The sequence below is a fragment of the Pantherophis guttatus genome, chromosome 7 (genome assembly GCF_059756535.1).
Source record: "Pantherophis guttatus breed Tessera chromosome 7, ASM5975653v1, whole genome shotgun sequence".
Taxonomy (NCBI): domain Eukaryota; kingdom Metazoa; phylum Chordata; class Lepidosauria; order Squamata; family Colubridae; genus Pantherophis; species Pantherophis guttatus.
In genome coordinates, this window is record NC_142069.1 from 3076362 (window position 1) to 3089806 (window position 13445).

General features: G+C 45.6%; 1 protein-coding gene across 2 annotated transcripts in view; it reads left to right on the top strand.

The window, feature by feature from the left end:
• TASOR2 (transcription activation suppressor family member 2) overlaps positions 1–13445 on the top strand; it is a 45524-nt gene that overhangs the window by 15282 nt on the left and 16797 nt on the right. For both annotated transcript variants that reach the window (XM_087874407.1, XM_087874406.1), the window contains exons 7-13: positions 84–184; positions 2298–2370; positions 2486–2560; positions 3696–4490; positions 6099–6260; positions 8032–8902; positions 12514–12937. In XM_087874407.1, the coding sequence (XP_087730533.1) occupies positions 84–184; positions 2298–2370; positions 2486–2560; positions 3696–4490; positions 6099–6260; positions 8032–8902; positions 12514–12937 (2501 nt within the window). The remainder of the gene's footprint in view (positions 1–83; positions 185–2297; positions 2371–2485; positions 2561–3695; positions 4491–6098; positions 6261–8031; positions 8903–12513; positions 12938–13445) is intronic.

Sequence of the window (13445 nt, forward strand, 5' to 3'; positions counted from 1 at the left end):
TATTTGTTTTTGGTGGCCTCTTTCTTTTTTTCTTTCCTTTTTTCTTTCTTTTCTTGTAAAGTGTGCTTGGTTTTTCCCTACAGTCTGCTGTGAGCAGCTGTCGTTTCGTTTATATCAAGTGGAAATATTAGACGAGAGCGAACGGAAAGATCAGCTCATTGGGAGCATGAAAGAAAAAAACCTGGTAAGCTCTTAAGAATCTTCAGAATTAACGGTCTCTGCTTTTTTGCAGGATGTGGCTTTGGGTGGTCTCTCCAAAAATGCCCAGCAAAATAGGAATTTAAAAAATTTAGGAAGTCTTCCCCTCTTGGTGATTTACAAACACACCCATGTAGGGTTTTCTTTGACAGCAATGAAAACGTGATTTGCCTCAATCTGTTTTTAGATACTGTGTTTCCCTGAAAATAAGGCCCTGTCTTATATTTTTTTGAACCCTGAAATAAGCACTTGGCCTTATTGCCATGCGCTCAAAAGCCCAATTGGGCTTATTATTAGGGGATGTCTTATCCCCGGTATATATATATTTTTAATCAGTCTAGTCTGGTGTTTTTCAACCTTACAAACGTTAAAATGTGTGGACTTCAACTCCCAGAAGTGTGATGAACTTCATCCATTTGCAGTGAAAGGGTATATAAACAGAATCAGGTTGTTGCAAAAGTTCCAGTTAAGTTGGACTTTAAAGTGTTTAAACTTTAAATACAGGTAGTCCTCAACTTACGACTGCGATGGAGCCCAAGTTGCTAAGCGAGACACTTGTTAAGTGAGTTTTGCCCCGTTTTATCACCTTTCTTGCCGCCGTTGCTAAGTGAACCACTGCAGGGGTTCATTTAGTAACATGGCTGTTAAGCGAATCCGGCTTCCCCCATTGACTTGACTCGTCAGAAGGTCGCAAAAGGGAATCATGTGACCTCAGAACATTGCAAACGGGTCATAAATATGAATCAGTGGACAAGTGTCCAAATGTGGATCAGATGACCAGGGAGATGCTGCAACAGTCAGTGTGAAAAACGGTCCTAAGTCACTTTTTTTCAGTGCCACTTCGAACGGTCGCTAAACGTACTGTTGAAAGTCGAGGACTATTTGAATGCGGCCAGCTTATGGTTCATGGTTTTGATCGCTGGTTTTCGTACCCAAGGCCTCTGTGCCGGTACATTTCCTCTCTTCAGCTCAAAGTGAAAGTGAAAAAAAAGCCAAATTTGAAAGTGAAAATGCAAAAAGTAATATTTGACTTTCCCGTTGAGCTTGCAGGAAACAAGGAAGGAATAGCAGCTGATTTGTGCCGAGAATTGGGCTGTTTTGCAGGGAGAGAGAGAGAGAAAAAATCCACATTTTTGTACTTCCAGCATGACTGAGATAGTCTTTGATCAACATCCTGCTTCTTTTCAGGACCCTTCCTCGGCAAAAGGGTCCTCCTTTGCAAAGTTGTTGTCATATGCTCTCAGTGTACATAATGAAAAAAATAAAATACATTTCATCAAGAATCATAAGATCATAAGGAGCCTGAGTGGCGTAGGAGGCTAATGCCTCCTACTAAGGCAGCATTTAACATCCAGCTGCCTGCAATTACTGCGAGTTCAATTCTCACCAGGCTCAAGGTTGACTCAGCCTTCCATCCTTTCTAAGGTAGGTTAAATGAGGACCCAGATTGTGGGGGCAATAAGCTGACTTTGTAAAAATATACGAAAGTGTGAAGGCTATTGCTTAACGCATTGTAAGCCGCCCTGAGTCTCTGGAGAAGGGCGGCATATAAATATAAATAAATAAATAAAAAATAAATAAAAAAATAAGATACAACACTTAGTGATAGTCAAGGTTACTAATAAGCTATCAAATCGTACTAGGAAACAAATAAAAACAATATAATTGAAAGATACAAGCAACATGGTTATAGTCATAAGTGGGAAGAGATAGATACTAGTAAGGAAGAGAAGAATAATAGTAGTGCAGACTTAGTGAATAGTTTGACAGTGTTGTGGGAATTATTTGTTTAGTAGAGTGATGGCGTTGGGGAAAAAACTGTCCTTGTGTCTAGTTGTTCTGGTGTGCAGGGCTCCATAGCGTCGTTTTGAGGGTAGGAGTTGAAACAGTTTATGTTTCAAGAGGGCTCTGTAAATATTTTCCCAGCCCTCTTTTTGACTCCTGCAGTAGAGAGGTCCTCCATGGAAGGCAGGTTGGTAGCCATGGTTTTTTCTGCCGTTCTAATTATCCGTTTGGCAGAGCCAAACCAGACAGTTAATGGGTTATTCTCCTGATAGAGAAGGGGCCAGGAGGAAATTCACTTTTTCTGTCTTTTACAGGCACTTGTCAAATATTTAAATGACCGCGGAATCCTCCTCTTCCTCACCTCGTCCGTCTTGGCCAAAGAAAAAGGTAAGAAGGGAAACCGAGGCCTTCGGCACCGTCAAACCCAGGTGAGTCTTCCTTGGAAAATTCAGGTTCAAAAAGAAAAACATGGCATCCCATTTTCTCTTTTTCTTTTTTCCAGACGCCGGAGCGAACGATTTGGGCTCCCTTCAAGCTTTGTTTCTGTTTCCATCCCCAGGGCCCAAAGTTATAAGAGGTAATATTTGTTTTTTGCAAACGCTGGGAATCATTTAATCCCCCCGTTATCATTTTTGTCCTACATTCGTTTTTCTTACATTTACTTATTTATCTACTAGAATTTTATTTCACTTTTCATTATTTTTATAAAGAAGTCAAAGTGGCGAACATACCTAATAATCCTTTTTTTTTTTTGCTTCTGTTTTCTCCGACGACAATAACAACCTGTGAGGTGGGTTGAGTTGAGTTGAGAGAGAGAGAGTAATCGGTCCAAAGTCACCCAGCTAGCTTTCATGCCTAAGGCAGGGCTAGAACTCCCAGTCTCCTGGTGATTGGCTCAAAGTCACCCAGCCGGCTTTCATTGCTAAGGTGGAACTAGAAGTCACCATTGCCTGGTGATTGTCTCAATGTCACCCAGCTGGCTTTCATGCCTAAGGCAGGACTAGAACTCCCAGTCTCCTGGTGATTGGCTCAAAGTCACCCAGCTGGCTTTCATGCCTAAGGCAGGACTAGAACTCCCAGTCTCCTGGTGATTGGCTCAAAGTCACCCAGCCTCTTTCATGCCTAAGGCAGGACTAGAACTCCCAGTCTCCTGGTGATTGGCTCAAAGTCACCCAGCTAGCTTTCATGCCTAAATGAGGACTAGAACTCCCAGTCTCCTGGTGATTGGCCCAAAGTCACCCAGCTAGCTTTCATGCCTAAATCAGGACTAGAACTCCCAGTCTCCTGGTGATTGGCTCAAAGTCACCCAGCTGGCTTTCATGCCTAAGGCAGGACTAGAACTCCCAGTCTCCTGGTGATTGGCTCAAAGTCACCCAGCTAGCTTTCATGCCTAAGGCAGGACTAGAACTCCCAGTCTCCTGGTGATTGGCTCAAAGTCACCCAGCTGGCTTTCATGCCTAAGGCAGGACTAGAACTCCCCGTCTCCTGGTAATTACCCCGGTCAATTAGTAGGCCACCCATTTCGCCGCTAAAGCAACTCTGTGTGGCTTACAAAACAATAAGAGCTTTTTTTTTTATTTTTTTTTTATTTTTTTTATTTTTTTGCTTTTCAAGAAAAAGAAAAGCGAAAATAAGAGCTTATTTTGTTTATTTTTCTTGGGCGTGACTTGAAGTCAGGTGCAATCGGATTTTCTTTTCTTTTTTTTCATTAGCCACAGATTGGAAACGCGAAAAGGGGAGAAGCGAGACCCCGCAGCAGCTCCCCCTGATCCTTCCCCTCCTTCAACAGGCATTGGCAGGAGCCGCCAAAAATCCGAATCCCAGACAATTTTCTTCCAGCGCTTTGGTCAAACTGCACATGGAAGAATTTGCAAATCTCGGTCAGTGTTCGGTGCGGACCTGCGATAACGCGGCCAGCCCACCCTTGACTTCTAAACTTTCATCCGAGACCCCTAAGGAGGCCCCCGTGGACGATACGCGCTCCCCGTCCTCGTTTTCCAACTTGGCGGTTTATCTGTCGGACCCCGAAAGTTACACGCTGGAGGTCTCGTCCGCCGCGGCCTGCTTGAAGGGCCGCTGTCAGTTGTCCGACGGTCGCTCGGGTTTAAATTTGGATCCGTCGCCGTCGGATGGACTGGACGAAGCTGGCGGAAAGGGCAGGGCTCCCTTCGACGGACACGGGCCGAGCCGAGATGCCGCGTCGAAAAGCAGTCCGGTTGGAGACCGGTCCTTGCAATGGACGAAAAGGAAATCCAGCCGGATCCTCGGGGCCAGTTCGAAGAAGAAATGGTCGCCTCTGAAGATGTACTGCATCTTGGAGAGCAGCAAGAAGAAGACGAAGGAGAAGGAGAAAAGTAAGAAGAAGAAGAAGAAAAAGAAGAAGAAATTGCCCAAGGAAGCGATGACTTTCAACATCCCCTTGGCTAAAGATCCCAGCTCCCCAGCAGATCCTAAAAAACCTACCCTCAAATTAAAAAATATTCTGAATCCACTGAGAAGGAAGAGGGGTGAGTGTCACTTCAAATAAGCCTCAAAATGATCCTCACGGTTTAATTTTTTTTTATCACAGGAAAGCCATAATTTCGGCTGATTATCATCATCATTTAACAACCCCATAATCCCTTGCGGATTACCTATCTACCTACCTAATCTCTTTATTTTTTATTTATTTATTTTCATGCTGCCCTTTTTGCTATCTAAAGTGATTTTTTTAGTCCTCTTTTGCATCACTTGGGAGAGACTGAGTGACTCTGCTAAGTCTCTCCCGAGTGTGAATTCTCTGCATTTTTAAGTCGGTGTTGATGGTTGCAGGAAACCAGCATTGTCGGCCCAAACACGCTGGCAGAAACGGTTTCTGGAGATCGAAACCCAGTGGGACCACTAGAGGGCAGGAAAAAGCGAGGCTTTCAACTGGTGCTTTGCTGCCCTCTAGTGGTGGCTCAGAGGTTTGCAACCCAGATTGGGTCCTGTAAAATGCCGCTTTTATATTTAATTTAATTTAATTTAATTTCCAATTTATATACCACCCTTCTCCCTGAGGACTCCGGGCGGTGTACAGCCAAGATAAGAACATAGAATACAAATATTAAAAATATATATAAATTTGGCCCGAAAGTTAAGAAACCACAAACTGATTAAAAGAATTTAAAAATTTCTTCTTAAGCCAGCCCGGTTTAAGATTGTCTTATAGATTGTCATCGTACGCTGACCGCCTCGTACAGTGGCCATTTGCAGTTAATGGCGGTGATGAAAAAAGTAACTTTGCAGCCAGTCAGAACATTTGAAGCCAGGGAAAGCCAAAGTCAGATTGTGAGCACAGTTGCAAGTTCCCTTAGTGACCACTTTGCATATCTGATCCCAACTGTGGTCACTAAATGAGGACTGTACCTCAATCTTTTGTGGTGTGCAGATAAGTAGATTAGTAAGGTGACTCTGGGCAGCTAAATTTGAAATATGCAGGAAACTAACAGGCCCGATTTCTTGCACATTCTGGGGCCACCACCAAAAGCCATGGTACTCACTTAGCAACCACTTCACTTAACGACCAAGTTGCTCATCCCAATTGTGGTCACTAAACGAGGACTAACTATAAATCCTTTGTGGTGTGCAAATAAGTAGGTAATTAAGGATGGTTTGAGGAACTGAATTTGAGAGAACTGAATTGTTTATGCTTCCTGTGATGCCCTCGCCTAAAAGCCATAGTACTCCCTGGGTTTCACTTAGCAACTGCTTCACTTAATGACCACATTGCCAATCCCAATTGTGGTTGCTAAACGAGGACTGCCTTTTAATCCTGTGCGCTGTGCCATCATCAGAAAGCCATGGTACCTCACTGGGCTTCACTTAGTCGACCACTTCATTTAACGACCAAGTTGCTTGTCCCAGTTGTCGCTAAACGAGGACCATGTATAAATCCTTCGTGATGTGCAGATAAGTAGGCTGGTGAGGGTGGTTTGGGTAGCTGAAATGCTACCGCCTGAAACCATGCATTTCACTTTGTGACTGCTTCACTTAAGGACCACACTTCCGATCCCAATTGTTGCTGAATGAAGATGGCTTATAAATCTTTTCCGCCATAAAACCCATTGTACTCATCGGTTCGTTGTCTCTGCCAGGGGCCGAAGTTTTGTCCGCAGAATTCATTCAAGGACCGAGGAGCGTGTCGCTTGAGGGAGCCATGGGATCTTCAGCAGGATCCGCCACAGAGGAAAAGAAGCCCCGGCTGAACATGGCCGCGAAAGTGAAGGATGTGGACAAAATGGACGCCAGAGGACCAAGTAAGATGGCGGCGCCATTCAAATATGGAAACTCTGGCCGGATTTTTTTTTAAAAAAATGAAAATTTTGTTTCCTCATCCTTCATACCCGAGGTCTTCAAACTTGGCAGCTTTAAGACTTGTGGACTTCAACTCCCAGAATTCCCCAGCCAGCTATGCTTTAAGATGGGTGGATTGTGGGAGTTGAAGTCTCCATATCTTAAAGCAGAGGTCTTCAAACTTGGCAGCTTTAAGACTTGTGGACTTCAACTCCCAGAATTCTCCAGCATAGCTGGCTGGAGAATGCTGGGAGTTGAAGTCCACAAGTCTTAAAGCTGCCAAGTTTGAAGACCTCTGCTCCATACCTTCTCCTGTTATTTTTTTAAAGCTGTGGCTGGGATGAGACACTGGTACAGGCCGTCTCTCACTTAACAACCATTCATTTAGTGACCGTTTTGAGATTCGCACTGAAAAAAAATGGCCTTCGTGTTTGGCACAGCTGGCCACGTGAGCAAAATGCGGGCCCTTGGCGACGGGTTCAGATTTATGACCGTTGCATTTCCCCTGGGTTCGCAGGATCCGCCATTTGTAGCCTTCCCAGCCAGCTTCCGACAAGCAAAGTCAACGGGGGGTGGGGGGAGCTGGATTCACTTAATGACTGCCAGATTCGCTTAACGGCCGAGCAGGAAAGGCTGGGGACCCCTCGTCTAGGCCATCTAATTATGGAAGCGCAGCATCGTTTATATGAAAACAACCCCTCAGCTACTCAGTTTACAGCCGGTCACGATGTGATCTACACTTTTGACGTGGGACCCCACAGTCACACCGTGTGAGATGAGAATCCGATTCAGCATCGTCCATTGCTGACTGGATGTGGTATTTCAACGCTTGGAACTTTTTCAGAGGGGTCATTTGTCCATTTATTATCCTGTTTAATCACACTTGGCCAATAAAGGGTTCTAATTGTAATTCTAGTTCTAATAATTCTAATTCCAATTCTAATTCTAATCATTTAATAATTCTAATATTTCCTGCCCAAGCAGGGGGTTGGACTAGAGGACCTCCAAGGTCCCTTCCAACTCTGTTATTCTAAATTCTAAATTTTAATTCAATTCTAATAAAATTCTCATTCTAATTCAATTGTAATTCAGTTCTAATTCGAATACAATTCTAATTCTAATTATTCTAATTCTAATTCAATTCTAATTATAATAATTCTAATTCAGTTCTAATTCAATTCTAATTCTAATAATTCTAATTCAATTCGAATCCCAATTCAGTTCTAATTCTGATTCTAATAATTCTCATTCTCATAATTCTAATTCAGTTCTAATTCTAATTCAATCCTTATACAATTCTAATTCTAATACAATTCTAATTTTATTAATTCTAATTCAATTCTAATAAAATTTCAACTCTAATTCAACTCTAATTGTAATACAATTCTATTTCTAATAATTCTAATTCTAATGATTTTAATTCTAATTCAATTCTAATGCTAATAATTTTAATTCTAATTCAATTTCAATTCCAATTCAATTCTAATTCTTATTCTAACAATTGTAATAATTCTAATTCAATTCTAATTCAATTCTAATTCTAATAATTCTATTCATACCTACCCCCTTGTTTTTGCTTTTCCATCTCCCTCGATTGATCCAGGTGGAGTAGATCCAGCCAAACGAGCCCACCCAGAATTATCTTGGGTGCTCGTGATCAGATTAAAACCAAGCCCGCCCCTGGAGACAAACGGGCTTGTTCCATCCCTAATATTATTGTCTCTCCTTGCACAGCTCCAAGGAAATACATCCATGGTGTTTCTTCGGAAAAGGAAAGGACCGAAGCTGCCTCCGTAGAAAGGGACACGGCTGCCTCGGATGCCCCCCAGACGCCCTCCAGAGGGGAGGAGTGTGATTCCCACGCCTTGAACCTGTTGGCCGATTTGGCACTGAGCTCCTGTAACTCTCCCTTGGACGGGAACAATCGAAGAGACTTCGGGCGTTTCCGTCCGTCCCGGGAACATCGTCTACCCCGTGGGAAATTTTTGCACAAATCGTCAGATCACGAATATCACAGGGCTACCAAGAAATGGAAAGGCACTTTCCTGCCAGGACAGGTGTCCCGATCATCCCTTTGGCCCGCCAAGGAGACCGGCCGCGATAAGGACTGGCCTTTGAACGCTAAGGACCGAAGCGCCGTGAATCCCAACAAAAAGAAGAAGGCGAGGACCAACCTCGACAAAACTTCTCTGGCACTTCCGAACGAGCCCGGGGATCTGTCGGACTCGAGCGTCATCATTTCCTTGGAGCACTCGTACGCCTCTCCCATCTCCGAGACGCCCAGAAAGGCGACGCCGCGTTCTCCCAACTCGAGGAACGGGGTGAAGCAGGATAAACCGAGTCCCTTGGTTGGAAAAGTGCTTCCTTTCCAGCACCAGCAGAATTCGTGCCAAGCGGGCAAACCGGTTACGAACCATTTACCGCCCGCTCGCTCTATTGCCCTGGCCACCCGGCTGAGGGTGGACTTCTCCACCAGTCGCCAAGTGACTTCTCGCGACAAAACGGTCCAAGTTACTTTCCAGTGGGAGGCGGAATACCTCTTCGACTTGGATAGCAAATATACGAATAATTCCTTAGAAAAAACCATCATACGGGCAGTACACGGGTAAGTGACGCTCTCATAGACAAAATAAATACCGTATTTTTCAGACTATAAGACGCACCGGTATATAAGATGTTGTTCTCCCTGGTTCTAGTGGAAATTTTGAGTAGTTCGGAGAACCGGTAAATACCACCTCTGCCTGGCTCCGCCCCCAATCTATTTGCTGCCTCCCAAGTCCCAGCTGATTGGCTAGAAGGAAAAAATCAGGGCCCACTTGGCAAAGAAGAGAAAAAAAAAATAAGACACCGTCGCTTTAAATTGAGAAGCCAAGAAGCCTCCCAACTGATCAGCTAGAACTGATCCGCTCCTTGTAAACCGCTCGGTGGTGGTAGATTGGCAATTGAGGCCAAACTTCCAGAAAGAGGTTTCTGATACTCTTGGTGGTGGCAGAGCGGCAAAAAACTATTTAAACTTGCCGCGGCGCTTCAAAGGGCCGCCCTACAGCTGATCAGTGGTAAAAGACGGTGTGGTGGTAGACCAGCGCACTCCAAAAAACAAATCGGTAGACCGTTACGGCTCTGCAAACGGTTAAAAGCCTGGTAGACCAGTACCTCTGCTAAATCCTAAAGAATTGTTTGTCACATGACCATCAAACCACGCCCACAAAATAAGCCACGCCCATAGAACCAGTAGTAAAAAAAAATTAGATCCCACCCCTGATAAGATGCACCAAGATTTCGAAGAGGTAGGTAAGAAAATAAAAGGGTTTTACCCTCCCCGGGCCCCAGGAGCACTCTACAGGCCTCCCGAAACCTCTGCGTGCCCCATTTTTGGGAAAAACAGGCCCATTATTTCACAAAAATGGGACGAGCGGGGCTGGGCGCGGCTTCAGGAGGCCAAAAATGGCTCCTGGTATATAAGAGACACCAACATTTCCACCTTCTTTTAAGAGGGAAAAAAGTGCGTCTTATAGGCCGAAAAATACGGTACCTGGTGTGGTTTGGCAGTAAAACGAGTTTATTTTTTTGCATTCAAAATCACGTCCTGGTTTGTTTCCCGAAATCAGTTTTGGAGTTGAACTGATGGCTCTGGAAGTTGGTGTGATCATTTAGCAAACACTTCGATCCAGCAAACGCTTCTGGCTGTAAAGATGACAATTCTTCATTGGGATCATTAGACAAAGGATCAGCTGCAAAACTCAGTTTGCTACAGGCAGTCCTTGACTTACAACACTTCGTTTAGCGACTGTTCGAAATTAACAACGGCATTGAAAAAAAGAGACTTAATGGCCATTTTTCACCCTTAACAACTGTTGTGGCAGGAGTGAAATCCAGCAGGTTCTGGAGAACTGGTAGTGGAAATTTTGAGCAGTTCGGAGAACTAGCAAATGCCACCTCTTGCTGGCCCCGGAGTGGGGTGGGAATGGAGATTTTGCAATATCTTTCTTCCAGGAGTGGGGAGGAAATGGGGATTTTGCAGTACCCTTTCCCTGGAGTGGGGTGGGAATGGAGATCCTTCCCCTGCCACGCCCACCAAGCCGGTAGTAAAAGAATTTGGATTTCACCACTGCATTATGGCATCCCCATGGTCGCGTGATCAAAATTCAGACTCTCGGCAACTGACTCGTATTTATGACGGTTGCAGTGTCCGGAGCTCACGAAGACCCCCCCCTTTTTGTGACCTCCTGACAAAATGAAATCAATAGGGAAGCCGGATTCACTTAAGAACTGTGTAACAATTGAAACTAATTTACTTAACACCTGTGGCAAGAAAGGTCATAAAATGGGGCGAAACCCACTTAACAACTGCCGTGCTTAGCAATGGAAATTTTGGGCTCGCTTGTGGTCGCAAGTCGAGGACTGCCTGTGTACCATGGGTGGGAAACGGGATATATCAATGGACATCCTTGCTGGTAGAAAATAAGTCCATTTTTTGACCTGGTCGTGGCAGATTCTGTCAAAGGTTTTGCTGAAGTGGAGATATACTACGTCTGCAGCATTCCCTCGATCTACTAAGCTAGTAAAATTGAGTTGAAAGCGATAAGATTAGTCCTAGTACACGGGTGTCAAATTCAATTTAATTGAGGGCTGCATTAGGGCTGTGGTTGACCTCAGGGGTCGGGCGAGCATGGCCGACTGGGTGGGCGTGGCTGGCTGCATGGGCGTGGCCAGGTTGATACCACTCCCCAAACTGCTGGCGTATTTCCTCTTCGCACTGGGTAGACTGGGCCGAAGAGACGCGGGCCGGCCCCTTACATTTTCCAGGATGGCCCCGCAGGCTTGATCCGACCACATCATGGGCCGGATCCAGCCTGCGAGCCTTCTGTTTGACACCCCTGGTCTAGAACAATTTGTAAACTTGAAAAGCAAGAGTTGGAAGGGATCTTAGGAGGTCATCTAGTCCAACCCCCTACTTAAGCAGGTGATCCTATACCACTTCAGACATAAATGGCTGGCCAGTCTCTTCTTATAAACCCTCCAGGGTTGGGGCACCCACAGCTTCTGGTGGCAAGTCGTTCCACTGGTGAATTGTTCTCACGGTCGAGAAATTCTTCCTGAGTCCCAGGTTGCTTTTCTCCTCCAGTTCGTTTCCAACTCTCGCGGGCGTCCGGTTGCAAAATCCGAGCGACGAGCGTGTTTAAACTACAAACCAGGGGTGAAATTCTCCCGGTTTGGACCGGATCGCCCGATTCGGTAGCGATGGAGGCGGGTGGTTCGGAGAACCAGTAGCAAAAATCCCTGCCACCTCCCCCCCCCCATTGCCCAGATGAACCGCACAATCATCAGAGGCTTTTTTTTTAACTTTTAAAAGCATTTTTTCTACAACCTCTTCGGCCGAAAAAATGCTTTTATAAGTAAAAAAAAAAAAGCCTCTGACGATCGCCCGATCAGGCAACTCAGCTTGGATCGTCAGAAGCATTTAAAAGGAAAAAAAAACCCCTTTTTTTCTTTTAAATGCCTCTGACGATCCCAGCTGAGTTGCCTGATTGTCAGAGGCATTTAAAAGGAAAAAAAAATATTTTTTTTACTTTTGAAACGATTTTTTTGTCGAAGAGGTTGCAAAAAAAATGCTTTCAAAAGGCTCTGACGATCCCAGCTGAGTTGCCTGATCGGCAGAGGCCTTTTTTCTTTTAAATGCCTCTGCCGATCAGGCAACTCAGCTTGGATCGTCAGAGGCATTTAAAAGAAAAAAAGCCTCTGCCGATCAGCCAACTCAGCTGGGACCGTCAGAGGCATTTAAAAGAAAAAAAGCCTCTGATGATCAGGCAACTCAGCTGGGATCCTCAGAAGCATTTAAAAGAAAAAAAGCCTCTGCCGATCCCAGCTGAGTTGCCTGATCAACAGAGGCTTTTTTTTCTTTTAAATGATGATCCCAGCTGAGTTGCCTGATCGGCAGAGGCATTTAAAAGAAAAAAAAAGCCTCTGCCGATCAGGCAACTCAGCTGGGATCGTCAGAGCCTTTTGAAAGCATTTTTTTACAACCTCTTCGGCAAAAAAAATGGTTTCAAAAGTAAAAAAAAAAAAAAATTGGCCACGCCTACCCCAGTCACATTAAACCCCTGCCCCCTGCCCCCTCCACCAAGCCACGCCCACAGAACCGGTAGTAACAGATTTTAGATTTCACCACTGCTACGAACCCAATTCCCGCTACTTTCCCCCTTCTCCTTCCTCCAGGCCCTGGGACGAAAGCCTCTCCGATGACATGGAAGAAATGAAGCTGATCCTCCACATGTGGCTGGCGCTGTTTTATAGCAAACCGCTCCGAGCGTTGACGGTACGAAAAGTGGTGGAGCACAGCAACCCTGCCAAGTACGTCTCCCTGAACAGTCTGGTCGACCCCTTGGAGCCCATGGATGATGCGGGTGGGCCTTGCGGGTTGGAGAAACGGCCCGCGAGTTCTCTCCCCGAAGCTGTCCAGATACCTGCCGAAGGAGGGGAAGACGGATCGGTTTCTCCTTCTGAGAAGCTACTCCCGGGAAACAGACTTTCTTCCACCGACTCCTTAGAGGACGAGAGTCCTCTGACAACACTTGAAGAGATCAAGGACCTGCTCCAGAAGAAAAAACTGTCTCATCCTCCTCTAAAGTCCGTTGACGAGGTAAGGTTTCCGGTGGGCTCCGTAGAGCCAACGAATACCGAAGGTGTAAATTGTCGTCCTGTGCATGGGATGCCGGTTGCCTCCCCCCAACGGGAGGGGAAATTTGCAGATCGGGGTTGAGTCGTGGGGTCCGTGGTGATCTCCGAGCTTGTTTGCTTTCCAGATGTTTCGTGACCCAACTAGGTGACGTCATGAGGGCTAAGAAGGTATTGGCCTTTGCGGAGTGGAGGTGAAGGAGAAGGGGAGGAAGAAAAGGAGAAAGGAAGGGGGAAGAGGAGAAAGGAAGGGGAGGAGGAGAAAGGAGGGGGAGAGGCAGAGAGGGGAGGGGGAGGAGAAGAAAAGGAGGAGGAGGAGGAAAAAGGGGAGGAAGAGGAGAAGGAGAAAACGGGAGGAAGAGGAGGAGAAAGGAAGGAGGAGGAAGAGGAGAAGGAGAAAGGAAGTGGGAAGAGGAGAAAGGAGGAGAAAGGAAGGGGAGAGGCAGAGAGGGGAGCGGGAGGAAAAGAGGGAG